The sequence below is a fragment of the Petaurus breviceps genome, unplaced genomic scaffold, assembly GCF_028583685.1.
Source record: "Petaurus breviceps papuanus isolate PSGF00001 unplaced genomic scaffold, PetGlider_PUasm1.0 90625, whole genome shotgun sequence".
NCBI classification, from domain to species: domain Eukaryota; kingdom Metazoa; phylum Chordata; class Mammalia; order Diprotodontia; family Petauridae; genus Petaurus; species Petaurus breviceps.
The window spans coordinates 4460151-4478540 of NW_027187289.1; the positions used below are offsets into that span (position 1 = coordinate 4460151).

Genomic DNA, 18390 nt, shown 5'->3' on the forward strand with positions numbered 1-18390 from the left:
TGTTTCCTGGGCAGATATCTCTTTAGAAAGAACTAAGAGGTTGCAGAAATCCTAGGAGAAGACACACTAGTAAAAGTTATAATGGAAGAAATCAGATTTGTAATCGGTTGTCCTCAGTATGGAAATTCTAACTTAATTCTTAAGGTCTTAGTTTCAATAGGAAAATTAGAGCTGCAGCCCATTTTAAATGGATTTCATTTTATTTATTTATTTTGCTTTTTGGAGGGGGGAGGGCAGGGCAATTGGGGTTAAGTGACTTGCCCAAAGTCACACAGCTAGTTTCATGTTAAGTGTCTGAGGCCTGATTTGAACCCAGGTCCTCCTGACTTCAGGGCCGGTGCTCTACTCACTGCACCACCTAGCCGCCCCTAAGTGGATTTTATTTATTACTATTGTATGGAGCATTATTAATTTCCTTGCTCCTTAAGGCAAGTTTTGGCTCATTCCTGCCTGATGCTCCCCAAACACCTTCTTTCTAGAATGCCCTTAAGGTTGATTTGCATAGCCCAGCCATAGATCTCTATTTACATAACTTAGAAGACAAAGTTCTATAGCTATTTCCATGATTAATTTCATACTCTCCTTTAGGCATTGTCCATTCCAGTTGAACTGGCTGATTAGCTATTCCTAATACACAGCATTGTGTTTCCCACTCCTTTCACAAGTGACTAGAGTTCCTTCAAAGCACAGGTCCTATTCAAGGTCTTCCTCAATTCCCCTCAGCTATTAACACTTCCCTCTTGAGCTTACTTTATACTATTTTGTATATAATTTACATTTACTTGTTTACATGTTGCACCCCCACCTTCCACCAGTAGATTTTAAGTTCCTTGAGGGCAAATATTGTTTCATTTTTGTCTTTGTAGCCAAAATACCTAGCACAATGCTTTAAACACCATAGGCACTTAATAAATATTTTTGAGTTTAATATCAAGAAGCTTCACATCACTTTATGTAACAACTTTACTGAATAAAGAATTACAGACTGTATGAACTATGTCAATAGGCATATAATATGGTAATTTAAAAAGAAGCACAGACTAATAAAAATCAATACATCAGTATGTCTGAGTAAATGATTTCCAGTCTTCCTAATTACTGGAAAACTCCAATAATATGGCTTATTTTTGGAGGAAAATTACTATCTATAGCTTTTGGAAGTATCAATGTTTATAGTCCATAAAGCAACATATTAGTCAGAAGGATGAACTTGGATTATAAATTACAAAATGAAACAAAATACCATTCATATTTATGAACGTAGCCCTCAATCCCTAGGTAAGACATAAATGAAAAAAGAAGAGATATCTTGATCTTTACCCAAGAAATGCTGTACGTTTCCCCAGGAAGCTAATTTTGAGTTTTTATGTGGATATTAACAATTAAGGATGGTCCATAATGTTCTACTACACAAATAGGGATATCTGCAAATATTGCATGAGTCAATTTCTTCCTAAAGAAAGTAAATACGTAGAACAGAGGAAGAAGCTAAACTTTCTAATTCTCAGGCTCAATTTTTCTTTCCCTGTTTAAAAAATACACGCACACATACAATGAAGCATTTCCTTCAATGTTCATAGCATATTGTACAGAGAATAGATCAAATACAAAAACTTCATTCACTTCTTTCATTAAATAAAAACATCAATATACAGATAAAGGGATGTTTATGATATTTGTGTAAATTTCTCAAGCCATTTTTGATGAATGCTGTTTCATAGTAGTCATTTATGCTTAACTATTTTTCACCTCCCCACTGCAGATTTTGGTTTGGTAGAAATTAAAAGCAGCTCAAGATATTTGTTTTTCTTTTTCTTTTTAAATTAGAAAATGATTTTATCCTAGAACTGAATTTTTAGAATCTATAAGTTGGTTGAAAAAATACATTTCCAATGCAAAAACAACATCAAGCATATTGCTGGTGCTGTAATAGGTTTTTTGTATGTTCATGTTTTTATTTTCATATAAAAAACATTTTAACACCATGGCTAAAATTTTTTACATGGTTAAAAATAACCATAAGACATTAATGGTCTATATCATGCATGGACAAAAAAGAGAGAGAAAAGAATGATCAAACACTATTTGTTTGCAATTGTTCTAGTTTTCTTTTTAGTAGATTGTAATTTTCCTTGGTCCCTGGTGCCAGAGGGTCAAGCTTCAGAGAGACTTCATAGTATTTCTTGGCTAAGTCAAAGTTTCCCCAACGGTGGTAAAGCACAGCTGAAACAGCAATAAGTAGTTTTTATTGGAAATCTTTCTGCATAATTTGCAAAACTTTCAATCATTTGTTGAAAAAAAAAACATTAAGATACATCACAGCACTGATACTTAAAAAAATCACTAGACCTAAGAAAATGCTCTGTATCATATAACTTACTTTATCTTAATCATTTTCAGTAATGATACTCCCTTCTAGACACCTCCATGTTTGGTCCCTAACACTAAATGGAACACTAATATTTTGCTACTGCAAAAAGAATAAGAGGGACTATATTAAAAACATAAAGGAATTATGTTAAAGACAGGGCAAAATAGAACAAACTTTTCTTAACGCTAGTATTGAATTTCCTAGATTATGCAAAAATTCTGATCCTTTTTAGGTTTGGGCATGTGGTTATTTTTATCATTGCAATAAAGTATTATGAATTTATTTTTCAGTCAAGGTTTCTCTGCCTGTCTCTTGACAGAGTCAAATCTGGCTGTATATTTTGTTAGCTGAACAACAAGGACTTCAAAAATAACTGGACAATGAAAAGGTGGAGAAAATAATCTGCATCTTGGGATTTGGTCTTAAAACTTTGTTGTGGTTCGTTTATATAATTTCATATTTAAAATGCTACTAGCTCTACATATAGATTAGATGTTGGAATGATTTGAATGGCAAAACAATGTTTCAGCAGCCCCCACACAGCTTCCCTACCCTGAGCCTGAAGTTCATGGTAGATAGTCTCTTTCAACTCCATACCCCTATTTGAAGGCAGTCTCTAGAAGATCTTACTTAAAATATACAGATTACCTGGGAAGAGTGAGGCGTTAGCACCCATTAAGAGAAAGAACAAAACAACTTTTGATTGATGGACTGGGTAGCCAGGGAGGGCAAGACTATCCAGAGTATGGAGAGAGAATCTGAATGGTGGTCTACAAAAAACCCAGTATGTGCTTGAGTGGTATGGACTAAAGAAGAGGGGAAGTGGAGAATAACTGAGACATCTAAGATGAACTTGGCTTATTTTACAGTTTTGTGGAAGTTGGCATAATTTACAGATATGCTGAACTGTAGCTATTTGCATATTGGAGAAACATGTAGTGCTAAAGTGAGCTGATCACTTTGGTGCTGTAATATGTAGCTAATATGACCTAATCAACTAGAGTAGTTCATGGTTATTACATGATGGAGTAAGGTAGCCCGGACAGATAACTAGATCTGATAATCATTATCCAACAAATATAACTCTCTGAATTGACACAGGTTATATTCTAAAGCTTCCACAAGAGTCCTGCTCTAATACCTCATTATAGCATGTGGTTAACCAGGCTCTCAAAAGCAAAGCCAGTGGTGCCAACTCTGGTAGCTTCTATTATGCTAGAAAGGCTGCATATATGGATTCCTTGATAGACTTGCTTGTCTTAGGACCAGCCTAAGGTATGGAGAGAACCATTATGAAAACCTTTACTACTTACTTAGTGATGAATTCATCAGTCCTAGCAACAATGGCCAGGTTTAAAAATCTGAAACACTTGAGTTGCAAGAATGAAATGAAGGAAGAAACCTAATGAAGGAAAACCTTAAGCATGCATTTTGACTGTGTTTTTAGAGGGCAGCACAGACAAGCAAGTCTAAAACAATCCTTCTCTGGATACTGCTTTGGTAGAAATGAGCCTACTTCATTAGAAACTAAACTATGGTAAGATTCATAATGTAAAAAAATTACCTTACCCAAATTTCCATAGTAATTTGCAGCATTTGGATTGGCCTTAATTGCCTTGAGGAATAATGCTTCAGATTCCTAAGCAAATAATTGACATGTCAAATGCAAGGTACTTGTACAGATCATTTAAAAACACATTAACTATAATGGATATTGTATTTTTTGCCTTCTCAATGGGTGGGGGAGGGGGTAGCAGGGGAGAGAGAATTTGGAACTGAAAAAAAAAACTAACAGCAAGAACAAAAAAGCATATTAACTTCCATGGGCCATGGTTTGCAAAGTTATTCTTTATACTATGACCTTTATGTCCTGACCAACATCACTCTTCTACCAAAACCAACCAATCAACAAACAAACAAACAAAAAAATCCCCATGACAATAATATTACAATGATCAAAACAACATCTTGAGAAGATTAATGTGGTAGAGATAGTGTTGGCAGAACCAAAATTAACAGGATTCCCACTGAGCTTGTAAGGAGGGGAATCCTTGGAACTTAGGTAGGAAAGGGAGATGGCGAGAGTATAAGACAAAGTTACAAAGGACCTGGATAGAGGGCAACAATACTGAGAAGTAAAGAGCACTCTGCCAGCTATTTCTACTATTTTCAACACAAAATAATTATTTACAATTCCAAAATTCCAAATGAATAGGTCTATTTTTTTCCTGTTTGGGTATTTTTTTGCAGGGGGAGAAGGATAAGATAGGAGTGGGTAGCATAGGGATGAAAGGTAAGATTGGGTTTAGAAATAATAATAGAAGCAACAGAGAGTTAGAGTTTCTGTGAATACCAGCGGCAAATGAAGCAGTTTTCTGTTGTAGCCAACATTGGTAGGTTGAGTTCCATAGCCATTTCATCTTTTTAACCATCTATAGAACCCTTAGCAATGAAGAACAGTTCCATTAGCTAAAAAAGATGGGCAGCAAGGGAAAGAACAGCTAGCATTCACATAGGCTTTAGGGTTTGCAGAACACTTTAGTTATTTCATTTGATAATCACAACAACCCTGAGAAGTAGCTGCTATTATTTTCCCCCTTTTGCAGATGAGGAACTAGATCCTAGTGCTAGGGCCCTAGTAATAGAAAGACAAAAGTGGCAAGAAATTAGGATGCTCAGTATTTTTCCACCAACAATTTCCAGACCAGGAGTTCTTAAACTTCTTTGTGACATGGATTCTTTCAGTGGCCTGGTGATGTCTACGGAACCTTTTACAGAATAATATTTTAAAATGCATAACATAAAATACATAGGATTATAAAGGAAACCAATTATATTGAAATTTAGCTATAAAAATAAAAAAAACAACCTAGGCCCCAGGCTCAGAAATCCTGCTTTAGGCTGTCAAATAACTTAGTAAGTATATCTATAGACTCTTTTTTTTTTTTTTTAAGCAATTGGGGTTAAGTAACTTGCTCAAGGTTACACGGCCAGGTGTTTCTGGGTGGGTGCTAAGTGTCTGAGCCCAGATTTGATCCCCAGGTCATCCCGACACTGGGGCTGGTGCTCTTACTCACTGTGCTACCTGGCTGCCCATATCTACAGACCTTTAAAACATTTCCTTTACATTTTGATTTCTGAAAAGGCCTAACAAATTTAAAAAGCAGATAGCATACATTCATCTTAAATATTTTTAAGTTTCATTTCCTGAATTTTATTTTCTCCCACCACCATTTTTGTTTCTCCCACTTGTTTCTTATCTATCTCTACCTTTTATCATCTGCTGGGAGAACAACTTTATCAAGCTGTTGTACACCATAATCCCTGAGCATCTGATGCAGAGAATTTGGACTGACATTTCTGAAATTATTATTTCTTAATAATAACTGGCAGAGATCAACATATTCAAGAAACATGACCAAAGAGGAACTGTAAAATGTGGGCCATGTGTTAGAAAATATAAGTTAGTAATTTGCATTTCTAAATCAAAGGTCAAGGAACCCCAGTTTCCTATATTAAGAGCTTTAGTCTATCCATTTAGCTAATTTCAAGTCATGAAGCAATTAAATACCTACTATGTGCCAAACACTGTGCTAAAGCACTAAGGATACAAAGAATGGTAAAGAAAAAAAACCAGTCCCTGTTCTCAAGGAGCTCATAGTTTTATGAGATAACATGCAAACAATTATGTACAAATAAGACGTATACAGGATCAACTGAGTTAATCTCAGAGGGAAAGCATATGGATTAAGGAGGTTAGACATAGGCTTCTTGCAGAAAGTAGGATTTTACCTGGGACTTGAAGGAAGCCAGGAGGCACAGATGAGGAGGAGGGAGGGAATTCCAGGCATGGGGGACAATCAGTGAAAATGCAGTTGGGAACTGAAATGTCTTGTTTGAAGAAAAACAAAGAGGCCATATCACAAAATATTAAGAGTATGAAGAGGGGAATATGGTATAAGAAGATTGGAAAAGGGGTGGCCAGGTGGTGCAGTGAGTAAGAGCGCCGGCCACGGAGTCAGGAGACCCGGGATTGGTTCCGGCCTCAGATACTCGTCACCCACACAAAATAACTGGCTGTGTAACCTTGAGTAAGTTACTTAACTCCAATTGCTTTTTAAAAAAAAAAGACTGGAAAAGTAGGAAAAATCCAGTTTATGAAGGACTTTAAAAGCCAAATGGAAGATTTTATATTTGATCTTAGAGATAACAGTGAGCCAGTGGAATTTATCAAATAGGACAGTGATACAGTCAGCCCTTCGCTTTAGGAAGATCGCTTTGGCACCTGGGTGGAGGATGGATTGGAGTGGTAGAGACTTGAGGCAGGAAGACCGACCAAGATATTATTGCAACAGTCCAGGCATGAGGGGATACACCAGGGTGGTAGTAGCATCAGAGGAGAGGAGGAGTCATAGAAGAGAGGTACTGTGAAGGGAGAATTGATAGGAGTTTGAGAGTGGATATCCACGAATGAGTGGAGGATGACACCTGGAGTGACCAGGGAGGGAGGGTGGCAGCACCCTCAAAAGTGACAGGGAAGGAAGGAAGATGGAGCTTTGGAGGGAGAGGGGAGTTCAGCTTTGGACACGCTGAGTTTGCAGTATCTACGGGACCACCAGTTCAGATAATTCAATATGTGGCTGGAAATATGAGACGGGGGTCAGGAAAGAGATTAGGGCTGGGTAAAAACATCAGCTAATCTGGTATTTCTTTTTTTTTCTTTTTGGAGGGGGAAGGTAGGGCAGTTGGGGTTAAGTGACTGGCCCAAGGTCACACGGCTAGTTTTTGTGTTAAGTGTCTGAGGCCAGATTTGAACTCAGGTCCTCCTGAGTCCATGGCCAGTGCTCTATTCACTGTGCCACCTAGCTGCCCCATAGACTGGTATTTCTTGATGGGAACAAATTAATGGGCTGTGTTTTCACAGGTACTGCTTTAACTTCTATCTAACTTTCCACACATTAGAACAAGGGTTCTTAATGTTTTTTGTAAGTCATAGACTTGGCAATCTGGGGAAACTCTGTATGTAGTGTTGTGGATAGATCACTGGATTTGGAATCAGGCAGACCTGAGTTCAAGTCTAGCTACAGACATATGCTATCTGTATGATGATGTGCAAGTCATTTAACCTCTGTTTGCCTCAGTTTTCTCATCTGTAAAACGAAATAATAACAGTACCTACCTCCCAGGGTTATTCTGAGGTAAAAACAAGATAATATTTGTAAAGTGCTTGGTATAGTATGAGGTACATAGTAGGTGCTATATGTTACATATTATTATTATTATTATTCTCAGAATGTTTTTAAGTGCATAAAATAAAATACACAGGATTACAAAGGAAACCAAGTATTCTGAAATATATCTATTGAAATAATTTCTTTAAAAGATTTTGCTGGCCCCAGGACAAGAACCCCTGTTTTAAAACATTACTACATCTGACAGGAGAGTGTCATTGGTTTTGGAAGGATGTTTTGTAGCAACCAATCTTACTTTAGCCTCTTAGCAAAAACCCCTTTCTAAAACTAATTAAGGATAACTAACTAATTGTAGCAATTGATAAGCATAAGGAAGAAGTACAACAGTAAGGGCTTTGGAGCTATTTTGAATTAGAAAAATTGGCCCCTTAGAACCCTGAGGAAAGAGTTAGCTATCACATTCTGGGGACTCAGCTTGTAAGTGTGAATATCTCTGGAGCATGTGCTACAAGTACAAAACCTTTTTTTTAAAAGTGAGGGATGAGTAAACCAATAAAATCTTAATCAACTTTATACAACTGCCAAAGTAATATATTGTATACTCATTATCTTCCCTTTACAAAAACCAAAAAGAAGTAACTTAAGTTTTCAACTTCGGTTTCCACATCTGAAAATAATAACATCTGAAGTATTTACTTGACAGGGTTGTTGTGAAGTGCCAGTCAGATTTTGTATATAAATAATTTTGTAAACTGAAAGTGCTATATACATATCAGTTGTTCTAATAATGATAATAAAATTAGTGGCATTTACAATGGATGTTACAAGAGCTGTAAGAAGAATGGGACTGGAGTGGTATGCTCACGTAATTTTTTATGTTTATAGCTATTTAGTATTATAATTACTTAGTGGCAAAAGGATTCTTTCTTCCCAGAATCCTTATTTTCATTCCATACTATGATACAAAAATAAAAGCCTATTTTATAATAAAGTAAAACAATACAAGGGAAATAGATGATAAAATAGCATTAGATGTAGCAAGTCTATTTTTTGTTTTTGTTTAGTCATTTTAATTTTATCTGACTCTTTGTGACCCCATTTGGGGTTTTCTTGGCAAAGAATGTGGAGTAGCTTGCCATTTCCTTCTCCAGCTCATTTTTGCCAATAAGGAAACTGAAGCAAACAAGAGTTGAGTAGAGTCACATTAGCTAGAAAGTGTTTGAGGCCACATTTGAACTCAGGAAGATGAGTCTTCCTGACTCCAGGCCTGGCACTCTATCCATCTACCTGAGGAAATTGCATTTCAGTTTTGCATTATAATAAATATGTTCACAAAATTCCAAATTCTCAACTTGTAACAGTTCAATAAGTGCTACAGTACTCATGTGCCATGGTTCTAGGAGTCACGCATAAATATTATATCCACACTAATATCACATTAAAATTCCTTGCAACGAATTCTTATTTCCATATTATCTTCTCGCAATGCCCTACATATTTATGATGCAAAATGTTTGCTTTTGCCTTACAAAGGTATTTTCAACTTCATCTTAAGAAGAAAGTACAATTTGAAGTGGAAATCATAAGAAATACTGCTTATTTCACAAAGCATTTATAGGCAGTGAGATGAGAAAAAAATCAATAGAATGATTATGTAGGCAATACAGTGAAAAAGAAAAGCTGGGCTTCTGGGATAAAAATGATATACCTTAACACAGATAGCTAAATAGATGAAAATAAACAAAAGCCAGAAAGTATTCACTTTTTTTTTTCTAAAAGTATGTTCTGAGCAAAATCCAGGATTAAAAAAGCACAAGAAATCAATAGTGATTCTTTATCAGTCACAAGTAGGAGAAATAGGGATAAACTTATGATCATGATAGAAAATTTAGATTGACTGGAATATTTCCTAACTTTAGAATAGGGCAGAACCAGTCAGTAAACAATTTATCAAGCATGTACTATGTGGCAAGCACTGTGCTAAGTGCACGGTGCATGAAAGGCAAAAGGAATCAAATTTTAAAATACTGACTGATGACTTTATACCACAGAGGCACAAAGAATCAAATAAAAAATATTATGAATGGATGACTTTCTGTCCACCACATTAGTTGTCTTGGGGAAAAACAAAGAAGATGAATACTCAGTCTTTGAAACAGAAGAATACTTTTCCATGAAAAATGTAAGATAGGCATATTACTCTTGAATATACTGAGAACTGAAGTTTACCTCTGGTCGCATGGTTCCTAACACTGGCTCTAGAGCAGGGGTTCTTATGTAAGACACAATGAACGATATTTTGATACTGTGACTTAATACAACTGGTTTCTTTTTGTAATCCTACATATTTTATTTTATGTACTTAGAATCATTATTCTGAAAAGAGGTCCACTGTTTCACCAAATGGTAACAGGGGTCCAAGACACAAAAATGGTTAAGAATTCTTTTCTAGAGTCATAGTACCTGGGTTCAAATTCAGCCCCCAAAGCTTGTTATCTGAATGATGTCAGGCAGGTTATTTAATTTCTCTGGTCCTCAGGTTCCTTATTTATACAAGTTGAGGGTTGGGTTATTTCTGAGGGCCCTTCCACCTCTGTATTCATAATCCTGCGAACATGACACAACCTCAGTTTGCAGTGTATTTTGGATGTATATTTAGTGCCAGGATTGGTGTAAAACGTGTGTGTGTGTGTGTGTGTGTGTGTGTGTTTCTAAAGTGAAGAATCTAAATGGTCACAGTTATTACTCCATCATGTACCTCAGATGAGAAGAGTAAGAAGCAATCATAAGTAGGCCATTGATGCACCCTGGGTTGTGACATGATCTTTGTGTAAGAGATGTCAGCCTGTAAAAAAAACCCAAATCCTGGCTGATTTGGAAGCAAACAAATCCAAGCACTCTTGTGCCAGAAAGGCCCAGCTGAAGCTACACTATGAGTATACATCTTACTATCAGTAAGATGCATTTAGAGAGAGTCCTTTAGGACATGGGGATTCTTCCTCTGCAACCTGCCCTTTTCATGGCTCTTAATCTATAGAACCTTCCTTTGGTTGTCTGTTCTCTTTCAAGCACAGGCAATGAAGTGACATGAAAATACATACATTATTTTTTAGCCTACAGATTTGCCTCTGGGACAATTAATTCAAGAAATTGACTATGCTCTACCAAGCATACCACTGTCCAGTTACTCATAGAGAAGATTCTATTCCTAGGACTAATTTCTTTATTTTAATTTTGGCCTACTTTTGGATTTCACTATGCAAAACTAATACCAGATACTGTTGTTAATTACAAAAAACCTAGTGAACTACAGTTTACAAACCTTGTATTTTTGGGCTTTCCCCAGTACATTTGCCAATGAGAACATAATAGAGTGATCATTGGGTATTAATTCTAATGCCTCCCTTCCAACTGCTTCAGCTTGGGCTAAGTTACCTAGAATAATGGAACAGAAAAAAAAACAAAATGAATAATCCTTAAAATCCTTTTCTGGTATTTTGGCCTATATTCCTATAACTAAAGAATCATTACATACTAAAGTATTAAAATGTTTACAAACAAATCAAAATTGCCCAAGGAAAAGTTATTTGGTTATTTTCATGAACTTGAGAATATACATCAAAGGATAAAAATAGGGTCTGAACCTTTTATTTCACTATTATAGGCAGTTCTCTTGTGAGGAACTGTAGCAGTAGAACTCCCTCTACTAATGCAGGTAGGCACTTTCTTTCCAACTTAGTCTTAAAAGAACTTCCTGGAACACAGACAGACATTTCTGTCTCCAAGGCCAGCTCTCCTCTTTATCCTATGCTAGAGCAAAAGAACACTAAAAAGCAACCCATAAAATATATATTTTTTAAAAATTTAGATTTAAAAATTCTACATTATGATCACTTTCTATGACATTCATAATGGAGGGTGAAGGCAAAATATTTATATAAACTGGTCCTTATAACGAGGAAGGTCATTGCAATATATCCCAATTTTGATAATATTCAAATGGCTTTTGAGTAAAACATATTTTTTACAGTCTTCAGCAGTAATATGAACATGTTTCCTTATAGAAGCTAGTTATAATCAAGAAGTTAGAATAGATAACAAACTTACAAATAAGTCTTTCCCAATAAGACTTTAAATATACATACATACATACATATATATTCAATTTCTATTCACCTACGGGACATAGATCAATACATGCAACTCAACAGATTTCTTTCTTAGCTTGTTAAAGAACTGCCAAATTAACTTAATAATTACTTTAGCAATAACTGAATGATAGAAACTATGTAACTAGATCATCTTTTCAATTCTCTCAGCTGCTCATGGTTTTTCAGAGTAATGCCTTATTGATCAGTGCGGAAACCATTTGGACATTATGGGTGAATAAGCCAAATGACTGAACTTGCCCCTTTAAATGACCAAACTTAAAAAAGAACATTTAGATGGGAATCTTTCTAAATCCATTATATATTTCCTTTTCTTCTTATTGAGAATATACTGAGCATCACCCAACCTTTTCTTGATTAATCAGGGTCACTGTGAATATACAATCACATCAATTGTTTAACTGTTTTCTAATACAATAAGAATTATTAAGTTTGTAGTGGGTATTTACTCTAGTATTTAATTTTCTTACCTACTTTGTTCTTTTAATTTATAGTTTACTTTTCTTTTCCTTGCTGTCAGGCTCAGGTCATATGTAGAGATCTTATAATAATAGGGTCTCACAAATAATTATGGAGTATATAAAACATGTTGGGAAATTGGACATCCCCAAATGTGGCAATGACTCCAAAAGCTTTAGTGTGGTTACAGACCTTTATCAGGCTTCCAGCTGTCATTCTTTACAATTATTATCATTGATCCTGCCTTCAGAAGAACTTCCCAACCATTCAACTTTCCTATGGGCTACAAAATCAGATTAACTAAGCCTGTTACAATTGTGTCTAAAATAGAACAGAATGGGAAAGGAACCAAGGGACTCTCTCATGAGTAAAGTTCACAAGCTTGGGTATGGCAATTCTTGCAACATCTTTTTCTTTTGGCAAATCTTTTTTTTGATGGTTGTTGCTCATAGGACTTCTCCTTACTTATGATTTCTTGGCTACATCTGGATGGATGACTGAAGTTGTCAGACAAATGAATGCATTAGCTCTTCTCTAAATTTTATGTTAAAAAGGCACCAGTTTTCTCAAAATTTCTATTTTATATGGCTCAAGGAATCAGATAAAAAAGGCACATCAGTAAACATTTATCTGATTAATCTAAGAACCTTAAAACAAACAAACAAAAGAGCCATCTACAGATCTTAATTACTAGGTGACATTATTGCCATGCATTATTATTTTTAATTTACATAGAACCACCTTCCCCAAAGTTCAAACATATTGTTAAAAATTACTATACCTGTATTATCAAGCAGTATGATCATGTTGTTCCAAGCCAAAGTGTGTTCTGGTTTCAGAAAAGTAGCATTTCTCCATGCATTCAATGCATCTAAGGGACGATTTAAGTCTGCATACTGAAAATAATGCAACAATTTAATGATTTTTTTGTTTTCATTCCTCTTTTTTAAGGTTCTGTGATTCGATTAAAATATAGAAGACTGAATTTCCCAAGTGGCATTTAAGATGAAAAAAAAAATCCTATTTAATGATCCCATGTTTTAAAATATATATTCACCTCATAGAAAGGGAATTAGTTGAAAGCCTGAGTCCTGACTTTTCTGTCTTCCTCACCTCCCATATACTATATATGCTGCAAAGTGTCAGATTTCTACCTCTGCAATATCTGTCTCATCCATCTTTTCTCATGTCATTACAGCCATCCGTTCAAGCCAGGACTATGGCAAGAGCTTCCTAGTTGATTTCCCTGTTTCTTATCTCTCTATCACATAAATTCTATTTATCATCAACATCTCTCCTCTAACTTCTGAACTGACATTGTACTGTATAGGTCTGTCTGGTATTGAAAGTCCTTCACAATTTGCCTCCAGCCTCCCTTTCCAGGCTGACTTCCTAGTGCTCCCCTTAGCACACTCTGTGTTTCTGCTAAACTGTCCTACCTGTGGTTCCCAGAAGTTTCCCCCCTTTATGTCTTTGTACAGCCTGTCTCGCACACCTAAAGTGCCGTCTTTCATCACCACCGCCTCTTAGAATCTCATCCTCAGCTTCTCCCGTGCAAAGCCTTTCCTGATTCCCCCGGCTGTTAGTACTCTCTGCCTCTTTATATCACCTTCTATTGATCTGTTTCCAGTGAAATCTAAGTCTCTTGAGGGTACAGTAAACATTTTAAATGTATTCCCTAGTACATAGTGCGATATGTGTGTGTGTGTGAGTGAACATAGTGGGTTGTTGCACTCACTGGTGTGAGGAACTTCTGCCGCTGAAAATGTGCATAATAAATAAATAGAATTGGAGAATTAAAGTGGAAAAGTTATTTGCTCAGGGTCAGACAGCTAGTCTGTCAGAGGGGAGGCAGAATGGTCTTCCTCATTATGAGGTTGTCTCTCCGTCCACCAGCACCTGCAACCTTTTGTCTGAAACGTAGCAGGCATTTTATAAATGCATATTGAATGAATATTTGTTGAACTGATTAGTTACAAGTTTCTTGCTTTTTCAAGGTAAAAGGTATATAATAATATTATTTAGAAAATAAATCAACTTTGTGTCTTTGTTAAAATTTATTTTCTGTAGTTACTAGTCAATGAATCTTAAGTTTTATTGTTCCCCTTTGACTATACTAAAATGAACAAAACCTTTAGTTTTATATTAGACATACTTTCTATTCCCTGTGGAAAAATCTCATAAGGTATGGCTCGAACCACACTCATTATCTTTTATAATCAACCTCCTTCCAATTTACAATCTGGGTGCCTAAAACATATTTCAATTAAAAATTCCTTTTTTGGGGGGTGGGTGGGAGATTTTTGTGTTTCATTTTACTTTAAAATCAGTCATTAAAATTCAAAATGGTTGGCTCTTAACTTGCATAACTGGTAAGCAAAATACCTAGAAAAAAAAAAGATGGGTTTCTTCGATTCTAACCCCATGCCCTCTTTAAGTTCTAATAAGGGCTTTATCTCAGTGCAGTTTTGCTTCTATAACTCTGGTGAAGGTGCCAGTGATGATAATTTATTGGGATTTAAGGATGGTGCATATTCTAGTACAAACTGTCCAGTCTGTCTTCCTTTCATGGGACAACAGCAACATTTTGACTTGCCCTATGACCTTCATAGCAAATAAATGACATATTATGCAAAGGAAAGAAAAGTTTAATGAATTATGGAGACATTTACTAACATTCATTTACTTGTGCTGTCAGAATTTCTTGCATGACTTTACTTAGAAACTAAAGCAACAGCATTTCCTCTCTTATCTGACAGAAATTAGGTGAAAAGTTCAAAAGGAAAGGAAGTAATGTAAACATAGGTATCTCAATTAAATCAGCATTTACTTTCCTTTCGGTGTCACATGGGCATCATAATTAATCCTACCACCACATTTTTTCATAAGCATTCACCAGCAGAATCTTGCATACTTAGTCAAATGGACTGAATAACTAAGACAAAAGCCACTGTAAAACCCTTTATTAACGTGGCCAGGAACAAACTTATTTTGGAGTTTCAAAATGCTTAGTATATGTTTTAATGCTTATTAAAGTAAAGCTGAGAGCAATGAGACTGAGTCAGGTGAAATTTGGATTTTGAAGTCCTATACTATATAATCTTAAATCTTAAGCATTAATTTAGCAGTATGGTATAGCGGATAGAGTGGTGGATTTGATATCAAAGTTTGTTGCTGTCTTCAGAGCTTACTAGCTCTATGAACCTGGACATGCCAAAGAACCTTTTAAGGTCTCAGTTTCTTCACCTGGACTATCTCTACGGTTCCTTGTAGTTCTAAATTTATGAAACTATGTTCTTTTCTGACTGGTTGACTTTTTATAGATCACTACTCTCTAGAATGGGGGCATGAACCAAATCATAGGATGCTTTAAGAAATTATTAGAATTTACATTTTTGTTAAAAAAAAGAAAAATTAAGCTTTGCTAATATTTAATATAGAAATTGACATTGATTGGCACCTTCATTCTATCTGTGTATCAGATGGTCACATGTTCCACATAGAATGCAAGGCATCTTGAGGGAAGAGAAGGAGTTCTACAAATGAAGAGATTGACTGGTGTCAATAATAATTTGTTTGCTTCAAGAATACTGGGATTTATTACAATTTATGAGTGCCTGGTTAAATGGATTTATGCATTATGTTATTTAACTTTTAACCAAACTACCCTGACAAAATAGGCAAGTGACTTAAAAAAATTCTTGCAAAGAAACCATGGATTGAAGCTAATACTAATAATGTGAGTCTAAGCAGACAAGAAAATGGTAGTACTATTCCTAGAACAAGCTATTTGTCAGCCAAGTTACAAAGTAAAAGCAATGATGGTTTAATCAGATCTGACAAGAAATCCAATGGGGCGTGATCATAAAAAAACCTTTTTATACTAATTTTTTTTCAATAAAATGAGATAATATATGTAAAGAACTCTGCAAACTTTAAAAGCACTATGTGTTATCTTTATTATTTTTAATATATAGAAGTTCGCTGTTTATCTCATGACTAAGTATACAAAAGAGTTGTCAAACTTAAAAGATGAGTTATGCTTTATGCACTCTTTAACAAAAAGATATTCCAATTTGCTGACCTTTTTATAATGACAAGGTGGCTTTTGGTACTGTAATATTTACCAAGTATTTTTGGAAAAATAAACCCACTTAATCTGTAGCATTTTAATGATGATTTTAAAAACTACTTTTTGAAAGAAATGCATGTTATGGAAAGAACATTTTTCAAATACATATTTGGAAATACTTCTACAAGGTATTTCCTATAAAAACACGTATACCGGCACCTGAAAAACTTGAAAAAAGAATTTTCTAACCTGTTTAAAAATCTTCCAAACAAAGAGCTTCAGTGTTTTTTGAACCCATTTGTTAAAATATAGAAATGCAACACTTAATTGGTTTTCAAGAACTAGTAATTGACATCAGGAATGTGTTAATTTATTAGTTGAATTTCCATAAAAACCTCTGTATAAATAGTGACTAGAATGAAAATTAGAATCATGTTTTAAGAAAGCACAGACAATAGCATACTTTTTCTATTTGAATTGATTATCTATGTAAAGTACCTTTTCCAGCTATGATAAACAGTAAAAGAAAATAAAAAATAATTTGAATTTAGAACCAGAACTTTGAATTGCTGTATCACAAAGTGCCAAACTTAGAGTTTAAAAAATATTCAATCACATTGTTTTCGCTAAGAACAAAAGGGCATGTCGATTCAAATGTAAGAAGTTCACCATTGGCCGACCTTACAAAATATTATCATCAATAAAAGTATAAGTGACAGAATAAGCAAAATGAAATGATATAAATGATATACTACTAATATAATAGAGATTATTTAGTAAGTAGAAATGGTTTTTATGCCATTAAAATGAAATTTAAAAATATTTATTTTATTTTTAAATGTCTAGTTTTATGTTTTATAATGTATTATGACACACAAGTACATGTATAGAATTTGTAAATAAACATACATATTGGAGGTGTGTATGATTTTTTTATAATATATAATATATAATGATCAAAAAAGCTTGGAGGCCAGCATTATGGAGAATGATATTTTCTATGTGTGTTGATATGGAAATTAGAACTTAAAAGAAGCCTTCACCAAATAATTTATTCCACAAAGGAAAAAGAAGACTCAAGTTCATATGGCTTCACGACATCTAGGAAGTTTAGTATGTTATGATGGTCAAAGAATTCACCATAGATTGGACAGCCTTGTTTGGGATAAACTTAGCTAGTTTGGTACTAAGATACAATAACTAACAGTCTATATCCAGGCTTTTACTTGGAAGACTTTCCATCTTTAAAGGACATGACAGAGCTCCTACTGTGCTGGAATATCCTTTGAGAACTTGGTTACTTCCACAACACGATGAAGCATCAAGGCAGAATCTTTTGTGGAATGAAGAATGGTAAAGGAAAAAAAATCTAAGAATATTTTTTTGAAAATATATCAAACACAACTTTCTTTATGTAGTAAGCAGGGAAGGCTTTAATGTAGCGTTTGGCTGGTAGTATTCTTTTTTAACAAATTTATCCATCAACTAATACATTAAAGATACTTGCTCTGTACAATTAAATGTTATTAAGCAAGAGAAAGCAACAAGTTTCTCTCAAGGTTTTTCTTTTGGTAAAAGAATATTTAAAGAAATAAGCTTTCAAGTTAGCAGGCTTGTCTAATTCATGAAGACAAAAGTTTTTAAATGCTAAAAGATAAACTTTGATGAGATTATTTTATAAACTGTTAAGAAGACAAAAATCATTAAACAATGCAGAACAAAATCTTTAAATAATAAGAATGACTGGCAGTAGGCAACATAGATCATTTCACAGTAACATAATTAATAAACAATATGTTCAGTATAATAGATACTTTTCTAAGATAGGTGGCACTTAAACATACTAGCTATCAAATAGCTAGATAAAATTTATATTCTATGTTAAATTCTCTATGAAGTGACGCAAGTAAAATTTACATAGCATAAATTATCTGTCTTCACCAGCTCTAAAGAAGTGAAGTGACAACAGTTACTAGAGATAGTATAGAGAATTATATAATGTAATAAATTGCAAAGTGAAAGGACCTTAAAGTCCAAGATGAAAAGCTATAGGCAGTTTTCACTTTTATAGACATTATACTAAAAGAAGAGGAAGAGTTAGCTTCCCCCAAGCTAGAACAACTTATT

General features: G+C 34.6%; 1 protein-coding gene across 3 annotated transcripts in view; it reads right to left on the minus strand.

Annotated features, from left to right (window-relative positions):
- Positions 1 to 945: 945 nt before the first annotated feature.
- TMTC4 (transmembrane O-mannosyltransferase targeting cadherins 4) overlaps positions 946 to 18390 on the minus strand; it is a 90672-nt gene continuing 73227 nt past the window's right edge. For 2 of the 3 annotated variants that reach the window (XM_069064203.1, XM_069064200.1), the window contains 5 exons: positions 12973 to 13087; positions 10886 to 10998; positions 6164 to 6262; positions 3941 to 4010; positions 946 to 2223 (listed from right to left, as the gene is read on the minus strand). In XM_069064203.1, the coding sequence (XP_068920304.1) occupies positions 2075 to 2223; positions 3941 to 4010; positions 6164 to 6262; positions 10886 to 10998; positions 12973 to 13087 (546 nt within the window). In that variant the 3' untranslated portion in view covers positions 946 to 2074. The remainder of the gene's footprint in view (positions 2224 to 3940; positions 4011 to 6163; positions 6263 to 10885; positions 10999 to 12972; positions 13088 to 18390) is intronic. The other variant, XM_069064201.1, reaches the window with a different exon arrangement.